Here is a 21582-nt window from a genome sequence, read left to right on the forward strand (position 1 = left end):
GGATGAAATATTCCGCGTCAGGGACTTAACAGCAGTAATATGGCTCCTCTACAGAGCCTCCAGTGGTCGTCCAACCGATTCGACAACCATCATTCAACCAAGAACAAGTTCTTGTCAAATCCCATGCTACTGCGAAAAAACCATAACAGGAGTAAAAAGCTTGGCCACTGGGTTTCAGTGTCCTCTCCCAGGAGTGACTGCATTAAACTTGCAAAATATAACACATCGTTTCCTCTAGTTAGAGTGTGTTACAGTTATAACATATATACTCCTTTTTACTATCTTCCTCTGGAGTTCTTGCAATCATGTTGGGTATTTTTTGATGGGAAAATACCAAAAACCAAGATTCAAACATACAGAGGCAATGCTCTGTTTTACCTCCACAGGATCTTTTTGTGCACAGGGAAGCTTAAAAAAATTTCACTGAGAAACAGAGTATTTCACCACCATAAAAACATTTCTATTAAAAAAAAATGATACAAACTTCATCCTCTTTTACTGAGAGGGATTTACCACTGTAAAATCCTTTTTACTTTGTAATAAAAATTTACATAAGTTTACTGCTATAAAACAATTTCATTATACGCTCATGGATATTACAAAAACCTTCAGCACATAAAACATTACGGGCTCAGTTCTCATTTCACGTTGCATTTTCACCGTTCCATTACAAAAAAAAAAGTCAAAACAAAACATTACAGAATATATCTTGTGCACTGTTGTGCATACATCATCTGGTTCTTCACGTTGCTGCTAACACCAATGTTCTTTTCCTCCAGTGTGCAACAACACAACACAAGCACACTTCACTTGTTATATTTTTCATTACAAAATGGTCAACGCACTTAAAAAAAATACATGTTTTTATGAACATTAATACATGCCGTAAAAAAACATAAAAATCTACCTACGCATATGACAATGCATTAATAAGAGGTATGGTCAACCAAAACATAGATTTACTCCACGCAAAGTCATTAATGTATGTTCGTATGCAGGTTTGGGCAATCAACGGACGAAAAAGGTGGAGCAGATCGAACGGAGGAGGAGAATATCAGAAGGCCTTACTTGACTGAATGATAGCACCCGAGAATGTCAGAAAAGGTGACGTATGGGGACAGCCACGCGTCAACTCCAAATTTTCTCAGGTTCAAATAAACGGAAAATCCCTTTGCCGGAAAGTGGCCCGAGAACTCTCCGGCGGGTTTGTTGGACGGTTTCTGGTGATATACAACAGCGTTGAAATTACACATTCAACACTCCCCTTTAATTTCAACTGCTGGGCTTTCGGTCATACCCAGACACTTTCTCAAAAATTCAAAGCTTTTCTGATCCAGTGGCTTTGTCAAGATATCTGCAACCTGTTCTTGAGTCCTGCAATGTTCTAGAACAATTTCTCCATTGTTCACCAATTCTCTGATGTAGTGAAACCTTGTATCAATGTGTTTCGTTCTCTTATGAAACACTGAGTTCTTTGACAATGCAATAGCTGAGCTATTGTCACAAAAAATCACTGTCGCTTTTGCCTGCTCTTGACCTAAGCTCCTCAACATTCTTCTCATCCACACTGCTTGACATGCTGCTGCTGTAGCTGCCACATATTCAGCCTCTGCTGTAGACAATGCTACAATGGACTGCTTCTTAGAAGCCCATGAAATGGCTCCTAAACCCATATGAAATACATAACCGGAAGTGCTCTTCCGATCATCTACACTTCCAGCCCAATCACTGTCAGTGTATCCAACCAAATTTGAATGTTCTGAGACATTATATAAAATTCCAAACATTTTGGTACCTTTGACATACCTCAAAATTCTCTTTGCTGCCTGCCAATGTGCCTCCTTCGGCCTCTCCATGAACCTGGAAATTAAACTAACAGCATACATAATGTCAGGCCTAGTAGCTGTTAAATACATAAGGCTGCCCACAATGCTTTTATACAAGCTAGGATCAAAATCCTTGCTGCTGTCCTCTCTGCTGAGCTTTAATCCCATCACTGTGGGAGTGATTGCTGCCTTGCATTCTTCCATCTTAAATATGCCCAAAACTTGATTTACATATCTTGCTTGAGATATAAAAATTCATTTTTCATTTTGATCTACTTCTATGCCTAAGAAGTATCTCAACAAACCCATGTCAGTTATTTCAAATTCATCTTTCATGACTGATTTAAAATTCTCAATAAGATAAATATCATTTCCAGTGAAAATAACATCATCTACATACAAGACAACAATTAAAATTTTACCATCCTTTCCCTTGATGTAGACTGTAGGTTCTCCTTCACATTTGTCAAATTCATTATCCAATAGATATGAATCTATCCTGCTGTACCATGCTCTTGGCGCTTGCTTCAGCCCATAAAGAGCTTTCTTCAATTTGCACACTTTGTGCTCTTCACCTTTCTTCTCATATCCGAGAGGCTGTGCCACATAGACCTCTTCCATTAACACTCCATTTAGGAATGTTGATTTCACATCCATTTGGTAGACTTTCCATTTGTTTTGTGCTGCTATGGACAGCACTACTCTCACGGTTTCCATTCTTGCAACCGGGGCGAAAGTCTCCTCATAATCTCTTCCATACTGCTGCTTGTAGCCTTTGACAACCAGCCTTGCTTTATGCCTTTCAATCTTGCCTTCAGCATTGCTCTTGGTCTTGTATACCCATTTCACACCAATGACTTCTTTGCCTTTCGGTAGCTCAACCAAATCTCATGTTTTGTTTCTCTCTATGGAATTGATCTCCTCATCCATAGTTTCTATCCATTTCTTATCTTTGATTGCATCTTCGAAATGAATAGGATCATCAACATGACAATACAAGGCAAATAAGGAATTCATTCCTTCATCATAAATGTCACTTAGATTTCTAAATTTCTTACTTCTTTCATTTGGTGTGCAAGTGCTTGAAGATGCACTTGAATTTCCTCCTTGTGGTGTACTTGGAGAAGCACTCTCATTTATCCTCAATGGTGTCCCTTGCTGTCCTTGTGTTGGCGTTGCTGTTTGGGGATGCATTTCAGTCACTTCCTCTTCATCTTCATCATGAGACAAACAGTTCCTGACATTCACTGTTTTCTCTATGCTTCCATCCCAAGCTTCCTCTTCAATGAATTGAACATCTCTGCTGACAAAAAACTTCTTGGTAGATGGGATATACAACCTGTAGGCTTTGGATTCTTCACTGTATCCAATGAAAAGACATTTCTCCCCTTTGCTGTCCAACTTCCTCCTCAGCTGATCTGGTATGTGTGCATAGGCCACACATCCAAAAACTCTCAAGTGGGTGACACCTTGCTTTCTCCCACTCCATGCCTCTTCTGGCACTTTGTTCAAGACTGCTTTTGTAGGACACCTGTTCAATATATAAACTGCACAATGTACAACTTCAGCCCAATACTCATTTGGCAAAAGCTTTGCCTTCAACATACTCCTTGCCATCTCCATGATGGTTCTGTTTTTCCTTTCAGCAACTCCATTTTGTTGCGGAGTGTACCTTGCTGTAAACTGTTTATGAATTCCATTTTCTCTACAAAATCTTAGGAATTCCTTGGAGATATACTCACCTCCTCTATCAGTGCTCAAAACCTTTATATGCAGCCCGCTTTGGTTTTCCACAAATGCCTTGAAGTTTTGGAATTTCTCAAACACTTCACTTTTGTTTTTAAGGAAATATATCCAAGTCTTTCTTGTAAAGTCACCAATGAATGTTAGGAAATATTGGCTGCCTGCTAGTGATGGAGCTTGCATCGGTCCACATAAATCTGAGTGGATGATCTCTAAGGGTGCCTTTGCCCTTATGCTTTTCCCTGATGGAAAACTTTCTCTATGTTGTTTTCCCAAAATGCAGCCTTCACATAGGCTGTCTGGTTTCTCTATCAATGGTAATCCTCTTACCATTCCTTTCCTGCTCAACAAATTTAGACCTCCAAAATTGAGATGACCAAATCTCAAGTGCCACAACCAATTTTCATCCTTTGGCACGCTTTGGAAAGCCTCTTGGGTGACTGCTGCAATTTCTCCTTTGTTTTTCAAATCTGCTCTTATTCTAAGAGGGAACATCCTGTTCCTTGTCATCTTCATTTCAGCAATGCATCTTTTGCTGGGTGGTATATCCATGATGGTGCATACATCATTTTTAAAGAAAACATTGTACCCCTTATAGACAAGCTGTCCAATACTCAAGAGGTTACATCTCATTCCGGGGACATAGTAGACATCTGCTATGGTTTTCCTTTCTCCTTGCTTTGTAGATATTTTTACCTCTCATTTTCCCATAACAAAGATTTTACTATCAGTTCCTAGTGTGACTTCTGATTTCACATTTTTATCTAGGGCAGAAAAGAAAGCTATGTTTCCAGTCATATGGTTGCTGCAACCTGAGTCTAAAAACCATATGTCCTCACTATGTGTTTCAGCCATGTTACAAGCTAACAGGACATTTTCTTGACTGCTGTTTTCTCTTGTAACATTTGCATTTTGTCTGTTGTTCATATCATGCTGTTTCTTTCTACAATCACTAGCATAATGTCCATACTTTTTGCAATAATAGCATTGAACATTAGATTTATCATACCTTTGTCCTTGAGCCTGATACTGATCTCTTTGTTGGCTGCTGCCTTGACCTTGGTTTTGATTTGGATTGTTGCCTCTTCCTTGTGCATTTGATGGGCTATTCCTTCCACCTCTGTTCTGGCTTCTGCCTCTTCCTCTTCGGTTTCCTCTTCCTTGACCTCTTCCTCTTCCAAAGGACATCTGGGTCTTGAAGGCTTACTCAAGAGATGAGTTTTCATTCCTACTCAACCTTTGCTCATGTGTTATGAGTGATGCATGTAGCTCATCAACTGAATAGTTTGAGAGATCCTTTGTCTCTTCAATGGTGGTGACTATGGCATCGAACCTTGAGGGTAAGACCCTCAATATTTTCTCCACAATCCTTCTATCTTCAATGGTTTCTCCATGAGTTCTCATTTGTGTGATTACACCAATCACATGAGTGAAGAATGAGTCAATGTTATCTGACTCCTTCATGTTCAAGTTCTCAAAATCCTTTCTCAGCAATTGTAGTTTTGTTGTCTTCACTCTCTCCATGCCTTGATAGGTTGTCTTAAGGGTTTCCCATGCTTCATTTCCTGTCTTAGGTGCTGCTAACCTTGGAAATATACTCTGGTCTACTGCTAGATACAACAACACACGGGCTTTTGAATCCTTCTTCCTATTGCTCTTCAGCAGATCCTTCTCTCCCTGAGTTAATGCATTGAACTCAGTTTCATCTGTTGGTTCTTCAAAACCATCTTCAACTATTTCCCATAAGTCTTGGGAAGCAAGCAAGGCTTTCATAGTTATTGACCAGTAGTCATAGTTCTTCCCATTAAACTGTGCGAGCTGGGTATTAAACATACCCATACCAGTGCTTGTGCTAGCCATTCCTTGACTGTGTATTTAAAAACTGACTCTCTTCAATAACAAACAAGATAGCTATGAAGAATACCTGAATCCTTCGTTGTCTGAGTCTTCTGTCTGCCTGAGAAGTTTTGCCGCAGCAACAACCTTCTCCCTTCAGCTTCTTTAACTTCTTTAAAGAGCCTGAGCCTGCTCTGATACCATTGTTGGGTATTTTTTGATGGGAAAATACCAAAAACCAAGATTCAAACACACAGAGGCAATGCTCTGTTTTACCTCCACAGGATCTTTTTGTGCAGGGAAGCTTAAAAAAATTTCACTAAGAAACAGAGTATTTCACCACCATAAAAACATTTCTATTAAAAAAAACTGATACAAACTTCATCCTCTTTTACTGAGAGGGATTTACCACTGTAAAATCCTTTTTACTTTCACTGCTGTGAAAAACACCTTACTGCTGTAATAAAAATTTACATAAATTTACTGCTGTAAAACAATTTCATTATACCCTCATGGATATTACATAAACCTTCAGCACATAAAACATTACGGGCTCAGTTCTCATTTCACCTTGCATTTTCACCGTTCCATTACAAAAAAAAAGTCAAAACAAAACATTACAGAATATATCTTGTGCACTGCTGTGAATACATCATCTGGTTCTTCACGGTGCTGCGAACACCAATGTTCTTTTCCTGCAGTGTGCAACAACACAACACAAGCACACTTCACTTGTTATATTTTTCATTACAAAATGGTCAACCCACTTAAAAAAAATACAACACGTTTATATTTTTCATTACAAAATGGTCAACCCACTTAAAAAAAATACAACACGTTTTTATGAACATTAATACATGCCGTAAAAAAACATAAAAATCTACCTACGCATATGACAATGCATTAATAAGAGGTATGGTCAACCAAAACATAGATTTACTCCACCCAAAGTCATTAATGCATGTTCGTATGCAGGTTTGGGCAATCAACGGACGAAAAAGGTGGAGCAGATCGAACGGAGGAGGAGAATATCGAAAGGCTTTACTTGACTGAATGATAGCACCCGAGAATGTCAGAAAATGTGACGTATGGGGACAGCCACGAGTCAACTCCAAATTTTCTCGGATTCAAATAAACGGAAAATCCCTTTGCCGAAAAGTGGCCCGAGAACTCTCCGGCGGGTTTGCTGGACAGTTTCTGGTGATATACAACAGCGTTGAAATTACACATTCAACAAATCAGACTTTGTACAATTCTCCTCGGCTGATGCGTAAATAGGCCCTTCTGATGCTACAGGCAGCTATACTTCGGCAGGACTTCCGAGCAGGAATGCACCTTCAACAAGTCATTATCAACACATGTTTCTGGTCGATGACACAGACTCTGGTTGATGAAAAAGGCTAATTCTGTATATTGCTACCGAACTGTAACATGCACAGTATATCCTCTATTTTGTTCTGATTTAACTCAGGGACACAGTGTATTGCTTCTGAGTTCAAGAACTCCACTTGTTTTGCCATATTGTCAAATAGTGGCATCTGATAATCATATTGATATGTACTATATATATATATATCGCTTTTTTCGTTCTTAAAAAACTGATTCAGATTTTGTATAAATATAGTGCTCGATCGGACAGAGTTTGACATCCAATCTATATTGATCCGTTTGTTTAATTCAACAGCCGTAGCTATGTCTGGTTGTTTTTTCGTGTAATCTTTTTTATGTTTGTTGCGAGAAATGTTGTATTTGCCAAACTCTCGTTGGGCTATCTATTCGGTCGAAATATCAAACAAATTTAGCTCATAGAACTAATTAAAACTGAACAAAAATAGTTTGCAACTCTTTCAAAATAAACCATCTCCACTATGAATTTTGATATTATAAACACGAAATTGATTTCATATGCTACTTAGAATTTAGGATGTGAAATGTGAAAGTCATATTCCATTTTACCATCCATATCTTAAGAGCCATCAAAGTTTAAACAAAAAATTTTCTTCTTAGATTATTTCGTAGATTTCGAATTTACAATCCAGAGATTATCTACATTATTTCGAATTTAAAATCCCAAGCATAGAGAGAGAGTCTTTTAAGACACCAACTTTTACTTCTTATGTCATTTTGTAAAATTTCGAAGATTTTACTAATTCGCAATAGTAAGTCTTTAGACTTGTTGTTACGACAGTGGAGACGTGTCTTGAAAATATTTAATTCAATGCACATGCATAACATCTTAGTTAAATATTTAATTCAATGCACATGCATAACATCTTAGTTAAATATTTAATTCAATGCACATGCATAACATCTTAGTTACATAGGCTCTTCAGAGCGATTTCCGAGTCCACATTTAATAAACAGGTCTCATATCAATTTGCCTCTTGCACAGACGTGACCCAGGAGCTAGATTATTACTCTCATTACCATATGACGCGAAGAGAGCAGGCATCTCGCTAAATGAGGTGGCGAAACGTGTGTCAATATCATATGGCGCGATGGGAGCAGGCATGTGGCTAAATGAGGTGGCGAAACGTACGTCAACGCGCCTGGAAGGTATTCTTATTCCCCCGTTTGGAAGTATTTTCAAACGGGTGCAGTTGGACCAGTTAAAATATTGGAGCTTGGTTAAATCCCAATGAGAATATGGGATCACTTCCAAATGGCTGCAATGGGACAAATCAACATATTGGAGGTTAGTTGAATCCCAAAAGGAATATGGGAGCATTTTCAAACGGCTGCAATGGGACAAGTCGATATGTTGGAGGTTGGTTGAATTACCAAAAGAATCTGGGAGCGTTTCCAAAAGGATGCAACCCGACAGGGCAATATGTCGGAGTTTGGTTAACTTAACAAAGGAAAATGTAATACTGTACAATTTAGAGGAGCTTATATGAACGTGTTGAAGGTTCGTCAAATTCCCAAAAGAATCTGGTAAGGATTCCAATTGGCAACGGGTCAAGCGAAGATGTCGGAGATTAGTCAACTTTCCAAAGTCAGATGGAAGCATCTCCAAATCGTAGCACTCGTTCAAGTTAATATGTTGGAGGTTCGTCAATCTACAAAAATATTCTGGAAGCGATTTCAAGTGTGAACAGCTCCTCAACTCCAAGTGTTTCAAAGAATGCAGATGACAGAACTCAGATGGCAAACTTTTCAGACGTATTTTTTTAAGAATTTGGTTGGGTTCCAGGGTAATCTTTTCGAGGTGCTTCATTAGCCCTATAGACTCTGGAATCTTTAACAGGCCAGCAATAGCAGTAGCAAAATGCAACTCCCTCAACTCCAAAGGTACCTGCAGTGCTGCCTAGAAGTCACTCTTCTGTCGATTGTGATATACGAACACCGAATACTCAAGACCAAACCAATTTTTGCAATTAATGGAAATAAAAACAACCTTCTGTCCATAATTTACATGACTACGTACCTCAGATTCATGTTGCCACAAGGTTTCCAAGTTGTTCCCCTCTATATATAAAACTCTCAAATTTCTCATTGGAATCATTGAAGGTATGGAGGAGTATGGACAGTTATACCAGCGGAGCCATATTAGTTGTGGTGACTGTCCACTGCTGAATACTTTTTCCACAGAGTAACCTTCAGCGCTAAGCAGCTGCAAGCTGTTTAGCTGCCTGTGGGTTCTTTGACTGCAGTCAGAAAGGTTTGTGATTCCACGCACCTAAATTGTTCTATGTTAACTGTTAGAAAAAATATTGACACCCTTGGAGAATTAAGAATTCAAGAAATTGACAGATGACAATACTATTTTGAAAGTCTGTTTAAAACTTCTAAGACGTACACGGTACCGGTGAATCGAGCCAAGGGTTGTCAGGGAGGCGCCAAAGACGATTCAAACGTTCTCTCTGCTCTAGATGTCTTCCCAGGTCTCTTTGTCTAAAACTTCTAATATGTACCGGTGAATCGACCGAAAGATTGTCAGGTAAGCGCCATAAACGACTCAGATGTTCTTTCTCTGCCAGATGTCTTCCCAGGTCTCTAAGCTGGTCGTGCATTCTTATAAATTCTTCCCCTTCGACCTCCAAGACAGGGTTGAACATGCTCCATTTTTTCCTATCGCACTCCACGAGACATTTATTCTGTAACTTCTGAAGACCCAGCCATCCTGCCCACCCACATCCGTCCCATATCCTGATGGCTGTGTCCTTGTCTTCTCCTATGAAGAAACAGGCAATGTCTAAGAAAATCTGCTTCTCGTCTTCTTCGAGACTGTCGTAGCTAATTTTTAGTCTCTTTTTTATATCTGCTGGAAGCATTTTGTTGATTTTGCACAATTGGGCTTTCCAATATTCCAAATTGTTTTGGCCATTAAGAAGCGCCCCGATCACTTTAAGTGACAGCGGCAATCCATCGCACGCTGCCACAAACTCCTTAACCACTTGTTCAAATCCTGGAACAGGATGAAGTTGTCGGAATGCGTGCGAGCAGAAGAGCTCTGTGGAGTGTTGTGAATTGAGGCCTTCTAGCTTATAAATAAATAAATCTCCAATTCCCCAACTTTTAAGCACGTCCTTATCACGAGACGTAACTAGAATTAGGCTACTCGAAGCAAGGACATCCTTGGCTGGAGAAATTAATGCTTCCAGCTGTTCAAGCTGATCGACATCATCTACAATGATAAGAGCGCTAGAAGGTAAGAGATGCTTTTTAAGAAGAGGGATTCCTTCATCAGTGTTGTTTATTTGCACATCCAGCTGAGACAAGTCCTTAATAAGAATTCTCTGCAACGAATTTAGATATCCTCTAGAGTCATTTTCTCTGACATTAGATAAAAAACTGGAACGATGGTAGTTTGTTCTCTCGCGATTAAAGAATTCTTTTGCGAAGGTTGTTTTACCAACCCCGCCAAGTCCCCAAATTCCTACGACCCTAGCCTCCCCATTTTGGTGCTGCTGCGATAACACTCTTTTTTCAAAATCTTTAACTTTTCCATCTAGTCCAGTGGGATATTTGGAGACGTACAGGGGTGTTTTCGGAACTATTTTCAACACTTGTTCCACCACATCAGCCAACAGCTGCCCCTCGTCACTGATGATATCCAGAATAAAATTACTAGTAAGAAAAACGTAGTACGATATACCACACAATCCAACAAATGAAAAAACCCAAGAGGAAGAAAGAGGGATAGTTAGAGATCTCACCGGCCATTATACGCCTCCAGATCGAAACCGCTTATTCCTGCAACATCTTTAAGAGCATTCCTCCATTCTCTAATAGTGTCCGGCTTGTATCGCTTTTTCTCTTCTAGAATACGCAGGGCTTGAGCATACACTCCATTTTCACCCCGCGTCGGCCATAAGATGCGTAGGGCTCTAGCATACAGTCCATTGTCTCTCTCCGTCCACCGAAGTTGTGAAGGCTTGACATCATAGAAGATGGGAATAACGGTCGACCTCGACTCCCGCATCGACTTCAGCATGAGCACCAGCTCATTCAAACACCAAATTGACTGGGCATAATTGGTAGACAAAATAGCTATATGTACTGAGGCTGTTTGGATAGCGCCTTCTATCTGACAACTTAACTCTTCTCCCTTCCGCATTTCTTCCTTGTCCAGGAAGACTCTCAATCCATGTTCCTTAAGGCTACGGTAAAGATGGCTAGCAAACGTGTTCTTAACATCAGGGCCTCTGTGATTGAGGAACACATCATACTGGTAGCAGTTGTTTCCATCCGCAGTGGAAGTGGAGGCGAAGCTCGATCGAGAGGAAGATGCCATGAGATGCAGAATAATAAGATTGGCAATACGCAGTCAATTACCTCAATATTTTGGTTACCAGTGCAAAGTGGTTACCAGTTGCTTCCAAGTTCTTATCAGGCCTGTGGCACGGTCTGTGTTCCAACCTCTATCTAGATCTCTCAATACTGGCCAAACGAGAAGACAAAACCGGTCTGTGTTCCAACCTCTATCTAGATCTCTCAATACTGGCCAAACGAGAAGACAAAACCGCAATCCAATATCAGATTCATTTACAGTTTGCTTATTTACCGAAACACAATCATGCCCTTGTCTATTATTGTTTATTTAATTAATTGAAAAATAGAAGAAAAAATCGGGTAGGCAACCTCATGGAAGCCAGTAGTGTGTGGAAGTTGCTTCGTCAGCACCTCCATTTGCATGCTGTAGCCAGCGACAAGCCCCCGGGCGCTACCGATGGAATTGGATGGTCAAAATGTCTATCTGAGTGATTTGTCCATTTTTATTTTTTTTTATGTTTTCTTAACATCGTTGTGCCATATGAGTAGTATGGTATGGTAGAGATTTTGTAGTGTTTTGTTATATAAATATTTTGTTTTATATAAATGTAAAATTAAAATGAATAATTAAATTAATAATTAAAATTAAATTAAATAAAATAGTAATGTGAATTTTTGGTTAAAGTTTGTTAATTTATGATTTTGATCATAGTATTTTATGTAAAAAAATATATATATTTTATTAATTTAGATTTATGTTAATTTTAAATTTATCAAAAACTTAAAAAAATTAATATACCATTTCTTTAAAATAAAAAGATTCATCTTTCTATGCTCATAATAAATCTAAACTAATCATTAAAATAATTGAAACTACTCTCGATATTACAATCCACACTAAAATTATACGGTTTCATATTTGAAATTCATACCCTGCCCAGGGTTGGAATTTGACGGGCAAAATGCCCGTCACAAGGCATTTTGACCGTATTTTACGTTTACAAATTTTAAAAAGCCGTTTTTTGTGATGGGTTTTCAGAGTTATAAAACGTATTTTTTACTGTTCACTTTTTTACGAAAACGTCATTACTACCCTCTCAAACAAGTCTTCGAATCTGATCCTCGTAAATATATTTTATTGACCGGTCAATAAAGAAGTGCGGTAATATTTGGAATTGGTTCCATAATATTTGTTTTTATTGAAATAAATTAATTTCATGTTATTTAGTTTTTATTGAAATAAATTAATTTCATGTTATTTAAAATTATAGGTGTATATTTGATAGCACGTATTTAGTTGTAATATATTACATTGAGTGATTAATAATTAAGTAACTTAATATTTGGAATTTACTTTATAATATTTGTTTTTATTTAAATAAATTAAATTTATGTGATTTATATTTAAATAAATTAAGTTTGTTGGGTTTACTAAAAACTTGAACTTTACTTCGATTTTATGATATTATGATGGTGGAGAGGATGGGTACTATGGAGGATAGTTTTTGGTCAACTCCAAAGTTTTTGAGATGGAAATTTTTTTTGGGAAGTTTTTTTTGTTTACATTGGTGGAAGAAATCTGTTTGTTTTTACTGAAATTGCAACATTTAAATTATCTAATAGAAATCCAAATTAAGAAATAGAAATAGGAGTAGATTGATTGCAATAACAATGAGTTGGGTGTGAGTAAAATAGATTTCTAGATTTATTCATAATTTTTGTATCATGTGTTTGGGAGAAGCATTGAATCTGGATGGTTTGGGAGTTGTGGATCCCATCCATGAGTAAAACAACCTATATGATTCAACAAATCATTTAGTTATAAATATGTGAGAAAAATTAACACAGTGGTGTGATTGAAAAGTATTTTTTTAATTAAACCTTTATTGATGAAAGGTCTATTTATTATCAAAACATTTTGATTGAAGGGCAAAATTTTAAACATAACGTTCCTTGATGGCCAACACAAAAACCCAAAACGTCAAAAAAAAATTATGTGACGGGTAATGAAGAATCCAAATTCCAACCCTGACCCTGCCCGCAGGTGAGCATAAATCTAAACTAATCATTAAAATAATTGAAACTACTCTCGATATTACAATCCACACTAAAATTATACGGTTTCATATTTGAAATTCATACCCTGCCCGCAGGTGAGCATAAATCTAAACTAATCATTAAAATAATTGAAACTACTCTCGATATTACAATCCACACTAAAATTATACGGTTTCATATTTGAAATTCATACCCTGCCCGCTCCTCACCTGCGTTGACTATATTTCATATTTTACGAGTACTTTTCTTTTGATTTCATTTCATGGGATGTTTTTGCCACCGGTTACATCTTATGAGGGTTACACGGCCCCGGGGACCACATCACGCGTGGAGTGTCTTTCATCCCAAACACGAGTGAATTTCGATTCGAAAAAATCAAATTTCCAAACGATTTCGTGACTAAATATTATGAGGTTACACGCCACATTATGGTTTTTTTACTCTTTTAAATACAGTTTTATTTCTCTGATTTTACTCGTGATAATGCAAAACAGCTGCGTGGACGACATAAAGACCGCAGCGACAGAGGGAACTTTTAGATTTGCTTTAGAAGTTTAGATGACATAACTTTTTAAAACGATGAACTTAAAATCCCAAACTAGAGATTAAAGTGGGAGTTTAAGGTGGAGGAGTTGCCTGGAAAGTTATGAAAATTTTGGTTATATTTAGAGAAAATTTGACAAAGATTTTTGTAACTCCAAATTATAGTTGTTAAATTTCAAAATTTTAAGTGTTATAGACGTTTTTGATGGTGCTGAATCTATTTCCACCATCAAAAACTCAATTCAAACACTACTTCTACAAAATTTTTTGAATTTTTTTTACCTAGATTCCAGTCACTTTTGACCATTCAGACAATTCCTCTGCCTAATTAGACAACCCAAAACATAACTACCGAAATTAATAACTGTATTTTATTCAGATCTGCTTTACATAATTGTGTTATATTGATATCTGCTTTACGTTATGTTGGTTTTGTTTTGCGTGGTTGGTTTTTTTTTTATTTAGTTGGTTTTTTCCGTATTTTTATTTAATTCTAATTTATAATATTATAGTTTCATTATTAAAATAGTCATCAAACATAATCAAATCATAATATTATAAATTAGAATGAAATATGTAGCCGGCTCAGGCCATGTAACCCTCATAATATGTAGCCGGTGGCAACGACATCCAATGAAATCAAAAGAAACGGACTCATAAATATGAAATACAGTCAACGCAGGTGAGGAGCCTGCAGGGTATGAATTTCAAATATGAAATCGTATAATTTTAGTGTGGATTTTGATTATGGTTGGGTTTAATTATTTTAATAGAGAATATTGCCAAATAGTTTTAATTTTTAATTATTTTAATGATTAGTTTAGATTTATTTTTATTTCGGATTCATTTCTCTTCTCTTTATTCATGAGTATGTTTTTCTCCTTATCCTTAGCTTAAGAGGTCTGTAATTTTTTAACGGTTAAGACGTTGAAATTTGTTTATTAAGCCTTAATATAAAAAATTGTGGTTTTATGTATTTTGAAAACTCACAGGTTTGAAATTTGTCTAATGGACCTTAATGTAAAAGAATGGATAGACCTCTGTTGTACAGTGGTTGTATGTATTATGAAAACTAATAGGTTTGAAATTTTGGCCTTACTATGAGTTACCAAGCTCAGGAGGTGTGTATATACCTGTATGTGTTCAAATGGGTTGGCTTCCAACACCGTAAGAATCACGTCAATAAGAGTTCGTATGCAAAAAGTTATGCGACTCAAAGTTGACCTTCCTTTTTTCTCACCTATAGTTCGGAGAATGTCACGTCAATCCTCATTATTCATGGAAAAGGGGCTATCCACGTGTTTGTGAGATAAAAGACTCTAGAAGAGTCTATTTTGTAACTCTAGTTAGGAGTTCATGTAGTTAAAATTAACTATCAGTAGGCTATCGGGTTGTGTTATAACCGGGCCACTAGGAAAAAGAGACATTCCATTCTTTCGAGAACATTTTGTTCCATAACAGAGAAAAGATAGCCAGGAGAGATAGGAGTTAGAGCACACAGAGTGGCGATCTGCGCACTGTAGCAGCCCACGGACCACAAACATTACTTATTTGTACTTACAGCCCTATTTCTAGACAGAGAAAGAGAGTGAAGCGTCCTCATCTTCTAGCTGGGTTTTCTCCCGAAAGGTTTCCCATAGAGCATATCTTGTCACTACTACATGTAGGGGGGTTTTAAGACAATATTTGAGTCAATTGTCTTAACTTAAGACAAAAAGAAACTTGTGTATTGTCTTAAATATTGTCTCTAAGCGGGTGTCTCAAAATATAATGTCTCAAAAATTTGTCTCTATTAAGACAATATAGAACACATATTATTATTGTCTCTATAAAGAAAAAAATTATTGTCTATTAAGAGACAATTTGATTTGTCTCTTTAGAGACAATTTCATTTGTCTCTCTAGAGACAACTTTATTTGTGTCTCTTTAGAGACATTTACATTTTTGTCTTTTTAGAGACAATAGCTGAGATTAAAAACATATTGTTTCTAGAGAGACAATATGTCCATAATTCAAACTATTGTCTCTCTAGAGACAATATTAAAAATTATTTAAAAATAAATAAATGTCCATAATTGTCTCTCTAGAGACAATATAAAAAATTATTTAAAAATAAATAAATGTCCATAATTCAAACTATTGTCTCTCTAGAGACAATATAGAAATTTATTTAAAAAAAAAAAAAAAAAAAAATTTGAATGTTCTTTCAAAGTAGTTTCACATTCAAAGTTCACAAATAGTACTCGTGTATGAGAGAAACCACCACAGAAATTGTTGTCTGATAGAAACCAGCGCATATGGGTTATTAATATTACCTTTGTTTAGCAAGAGGGGATTCAATTCATTACTAAATTTATGCCCAAGTTTTACTTTGTGTTTCAACAAAACCTGGCACCCCTGTAAATCTGTAGGTTTACTCTGCCAATTAAATAATAACAAGCTGTGTGTGTGGAGCGCTCAGTCCAGCATTCACATTTCCACACCAGTGATTACCAACATCACAATGCAGCATTCTATGCCTGACGTGGTTTTCTTCCAACAAACATGAAGACAAGCAACACTTCAGAAAATATTTCTCGAGCATTAAACATGTCAAACCAACAGCAGATAAAATCTGATGCTTAAGCAATAAAACGGCATAGAACTATTTCTTTCAAAGCCAACGTTACCCAGCATTGGCATGAATATAAGTGATAAATATATAAAAGTGAGGACTGACAATTGATGTCGGAACACTCCTATAAAATCTAAATCACGCTAGCACTAATACAGAGCAGAAAATGCAAAGCAATATTTATGAGGCTCTGCTTGTATTAATTGTTGTATTAATACAGAGCAGAAAATGCAAAACAATATTTTATGAGACTCACTGACTTACAAGAATGTCCCAATATTTATGAGGCTCTGCTCAAAATGTTTATGCAACAACAAATATTCAATTTAAATTTAAATAACTCTGTAATTCTTTGCTATCTCTAACAACAAAAGTTCAATTTAAATTTAAGTGAACAAATTGATATGCTATTGAAAATACATCCAAATATAATTAAATCAAATCAATAAGAGGAAGGGAATTACCACATATTAAATTAGATCCGTCAAAAGCATTCGAGCCTCTGCAATTCTTTTATATCTGAGAAAAAAATCAAACAATCTGCAATTCTTTTATACATGTGAGAAAAAATCAAACAACAAAAATTCGGAAACTAGATATTTAAATTTCAATGTACTCGTAAACTGTAGAGTTAAATATGTTTTGCAGTACATAGATAACAATTTCTGTAAAAAAAAAAATCATACGGTTTCTTTATGAGTGTAACCTAAACATAAAAGTATGAACCCAAACATAAAAGAATTCATGAGTATAGCGAGCATTAGCGCTATGCGCCACATCAGAATTTGCCTAAAGCACCACAGCATTAAAGAATTTAACTAATTTAAAGATAGGATTTAAAGAATTTACATAAGGCCCGAGGGTTCAAATCCAGCAAGGAGGAAAAGAACTTTGATAGCAGCAAAGCTATTATTCCTCCTCCATGGGCATGCCCTGCTGAAACCACAGATCTGCAAGAAAATGCTGAAGGTTAGTCCGCCTGTGAAGACTTAGATGCACCAGCGGATAAAGAACCAAAAGTGAGAGGAGCATTCGTAGAAATCACCTAAATCGAAGCAGATTGTTCCACTCACATTGAAAGAAAACGATGGTGAATGCAGACAAGCTGAGCAACAGCAAAAGCAGGAGGCGAGAGGAGGCCAGATGATGCAGGAGCATCCAGCTCCGAGGAGACAGAAGGTGGTTGACTGTCTCATGGAGGGAACCAGGTTAACAGAACTTGTCATTCGTTTTAAATTCTCTTTACTATTTGTTTGATTTTTCCCAGAAGGTCATTTAGAGACCATGGTAATTGAAACTGTATCTTGTTTTTAAGTTTAGAAATTAGTTAACCATAAATTAGTCTTTAGTACAAGAAACTGTTATACAGTTAGGATAAATTCTGGTAAGCAGTTTAACTGAAAGTGGGAGCAGTTACGCTACCCAGATGTAAAACAGAGAGCAAAGGACAAAAAAAAACTCTCTCTTGGAATAAGAAAAGACAGATACATTTCCTCTGAAAAGAAGCAAAACTGTATTGTTTAAAGAACCACTGTCACATAAATATATTGTTACTGTTTCCTGTAATAACATTCACTGCAAGAGGGCTATAACAGACATAGCTATAACAGGCATACTGTAATTTATTCGATTGATGTTATTTGCTTAAGCAACCATTGTAGGTCTTATACAGCAAGCATGCGAATGTGAAACAAAATATTGGGCACATACTGGAATTAACAGACAGCAAAGAGAAGGCGCTGCTACGGGGAGCTATCCCACGCAGAGAAGAGCAGACTAACGACAACCGATATCACATTAAACCAGGTACAAGCATATCAAACTTAAATGTTTTCCATAAGATTTATAAATGCTGGATATACAGTCTACAAGAGATTCATTTAATGAAACCCTTATGAACAAAACGCACCATAAGTCTCTGAACCTAGAACGCTCATTAAGCTACTGTTCCTTTATCATTAAAGTCATTGTAAGAAACAAGAAAAGCGATTGAACAAACCCACGGAACCAAAGCAACAAGACGGACCAGGTCGATTACAGGTCAAAAACGACAGTCATTATATATATAACGGTCCTCAGGAAAAAGGAAACAATTAATATAGTTCGTTTACAATCCAGAAGCGTGAGCAATAGATACAGAAAAACCCACAGAGTGCTTGCACATTTAGCAAATGGGCCGAGTTCATTGAATACCAGAACATACAGATTGTTTACAAGTCGGACAAACGGAGCCGAGTTCATTAAACACAGAAATCTACAGATTGTTTACAAAACTAGCAAACAGAGCCGAGCTCATTAAATACACAAACCCTCAGATCGTTTACAAATTTAACAAGCAGGCCCGAGCTGGACAAGACCCTACCCGTTACACCAAGTTGGAAGGGGTTTTGGGCTGCCTCCATAACGCACAGGGAGCACGAGCCACGGCGGCCAACCGCCCAAGCAACCTGCACAAACAAATAGACGTGGGTCAGCGTTTGAGACAAGGGAAACGATAAGAAATATCTGTAAACGAACATATGCAGCCGCATTGGATTTTTACCTGAGTTGGAAGAGAGGCATTGCAAACGACCGACGCCATAACCTGAAGAGCAAAGGAGCGGACCTGTTAGACTCTGAAAGAGGTGGAGAAGCAGGGTTTAACATAGAACCCTAACTTACCTTAAACCCGGATTGAGGCGGAACGACTTGCTGGAGTTCGAACCGAGAGAACCCTGCCATAATAACCAAGGCGAGTTAACAGAGAGTGAAAACAAACTTTGTTGCAGCGGAGAATAACCAAAGAAACAGTAAGTCAATCGAGTTACAGAGTGGAGTAGTAACAGCTGGGCACCCTCACAATCATACCAACGAACAGAGGAGCAGAAGGTCGGAGGCACCAGAAGAACCAGCGCCGGAGCGAGGAGCAGAGGCGCCAAGAACCCCTCGCAGAGCAGAACAAAGAATTTTGCACAGTGAGAATGAAAAGGCAAGTGGACTAGGGTTAGTGACAAAAGGCGGGAGTAAGTCAAGGCCTGAACCGGCAGATGTGCGTTGTTAACCTGTACCACAAGTAAACCATCCGAAATATCCCGAATCTGTACAAACCAACGTTAATTCGCATTTACATTTGTACGGTGGACACAGTGTCGCCAGGTGGAAAAGGGCTGGGCCATCACCAGAGTAGCTTAATGCGCCGAAGGAACCGCCTGCACTGCAAGGGTTCCAGATCCAACAAGGAGGAAAAGAACTTTGATAGCAGCAACGCTATTAACCCTCCTCCATGGGCCGGCCATGCTGAAACCACAGATATGCAAGAAAATACTAAAGATGAGTCTGTTGGTCAAGATTTGATGCCGCAGCTGATAAAGAAATCAAAGGTGAGAGGAGCATTCGAAGAAATCACCTAAATTGAAGCAGATTGTTCCACTCGCATTCGAAGAAAACGACGGTGAAGGCAGACAACCTGAGCAGCAGCAAAAGCTTAATGCGCTGGATGTTTTCAGACATCAACGTGGATCATTTTTGGACGGCCTGGAGTTCCTCTGTCAGAACTACCAATGGCCGAGCAAAAATATAAATGCAGATTTATTTACCGTCGATCATAGATACTTTATATGGTTGATAACCATTGTAATTTGTTTATTGCAACCGATGAATTTGCAACGCTTCCTTTTTGCCGAATTCTTTTCATTTTTGTGTGCATTACAGCATTTTTGTGATGCCCTGGGTTAAAAATGTAAATATTTAATTTACTATGGTCAATGTAAAACTGATCCTATTACTTTTATTTATTTAAAATTAAATATAATTTGTTCTCATGATGAGGAAAAGGAAAAAAAAAAGTGTTTTCCCTAAAAAGGAAAAATCCTCAAGGAGGAAGTGGTCCTCTTGAGGTGGAAAGACAGTTGCTGGGGAAGCAACCCTAACTACCTCCCCTAACTGGAAGAGTTTCCAGAGAAAAGGAGGGGAGGAGAGGGAAAATCTGCGTTGTAGAGACAGGCAGAGGTGAAAGGAAAAGAAATCTGGTGGCTAAGTCTGGTGATGACCAGATAGCCTTGCTCGCTGTTTGAGCACTTGCAGAAGACTGCGGTCTAGCAAGAAGCAAGGGGGGAGATTCTGGTCCTGAAGGACGAATCTCATGGTCAGGTGGATTGAAGACAGCAGACCCTGATTCGGGTGACTGTCAGAAGCAACTTTTCAGCCGGAGGACTCCAGGTACGTAAGAAAACTATGTATTAGGATTATTTTAGAAGTCTTTATAATGTTAATCTTGTTTCTCCTCCTTGGTTTTCCTCTGTGCATTGTGGGAAGGGAGTGAGAGAAGTTTTCTTATAGGAAACCAGGACGGGTAGCGAAGCGGGAAAATGGCTGTTCTCCTAGGGAAACCTTTACTGACAATAGTGTTTGTCACTTGTGAGGAATTTGAATCTTGTTTTCTTTTCTTAAAAATTCTGAGAGTTAAATGTGGGAATGGTCTACTGGGAGACTCTTTCAGAAATTACAGTAGGAAGAAAAAACAACAAACCAGAACAATAAATCCATGGGTTCAGGGTTTACAAAAATTTCCCTTGCAATAAAAAAAAGAAATAACATTTCGTTAGGAAAAAAAAAAAGGATCAACAAAGCTCTTTCTTCAAATCTGTTCATATGCTTAACACAGAGAAAATGTAGAAAAATTTAATGTTTCAAATTAGAACCTTGAAGCATTTGCGGATAACGATATGCATATAAAACAAAATTGTTGAGCGGCATAGCCGCATCTGCGTGGAGATGCAGACTTTATAACTGGGGTTAGTGACCCTTCTCCGCATGCAAAATTCATCTAGGAGGCAGCGAGATAAGCATTCAGACATATATACGCATACACATACAAATAACTGCAAACAAATCTTATAAGTCTCGGCCTCATACAAAATCGAATAGCTCAGAGAGAATGCATATCTGAGGGCGAATTTAAGAAATAATCCTGTAGGATATACACATGAGACTAGTAGCATGCAGAGCCCGATTCTCATTCAATGTCATGCAAGAAAATTAAACCTGGGTGGAACAAAACCCTTGCTATCGTGTGGTGTACACTATACAATACATCATACAATATAAAAAGCTGAACATTGCACAATACGAAATGGAACCCCTCGCTGGCAACGAAGGAGTGCATGGAACGACAACATATATCATATACATATATTTGCAAGAATACACTGCTACAGTGGCATATTCAACATAATTCCATAACTTACAAAATTAACAAAGGGTTTGTAA

At 37.6% G+C, this 21582-nt stretch overlaps 1 protein-coding gene and 1 long non-coding RNA gene across 2 annotated transcripts; both read right to left on the bottom strand.

Moving 5' to 3' along the window:
- Positions 1-7891: 7891 nt before the first annotated feature.
- On the bottom strand, positions 7892-11142 carry LOC149212368 (disease resistance protein RPV1-like). The gene is made up of 3 exons (XM_089388663.1): positions 10565-11142; positions 9212-10451; positions 7892-9084 (listed from the first exon to the last, which is right to left on the bottom strand). Exons 1-3 carry the CDS (start codon positions 11140-11142, stop codon positions 8713-8715), a joined length of 2190 nt encoding a protein of 729 aa, XP_089244789.1. The 3' UTR covers positions 7892-8712.
- Positions 11143-16796: 5654 nt separating this feature from the next.
- LOC149212369 (uncharacterized) lies at positions 16797-17462 on the bottom strand. Its single transcript, XR_016250227.1, has 3 exons — positions 17381-17462; positions 17185-17285; positions 16797-16854 (listed from the first exon to the last, which is right to left on the bottom strand). It is a non-coding gene; the product is annotated as an uncharacterized LOC149212369 (long non-coding RNA).
- Positions 17463-21582: the final 4120 nt, after the last annotated feature.

Source organism: Pinus tabuliformis, chromosome 1_1 (assembly GCF_031772625.1).
Source record: "Pinus tabuliformis cultivar Carrire ecotype Pingquan chromosome 1_1, CPIR1, whole genome shotgun sequence".
NCBI lineage: Eukaryota > Viridiplantae > Streptophyta > Pinopsida > Pinales > Pinaceae > Pinus > Pinus tabuliformis.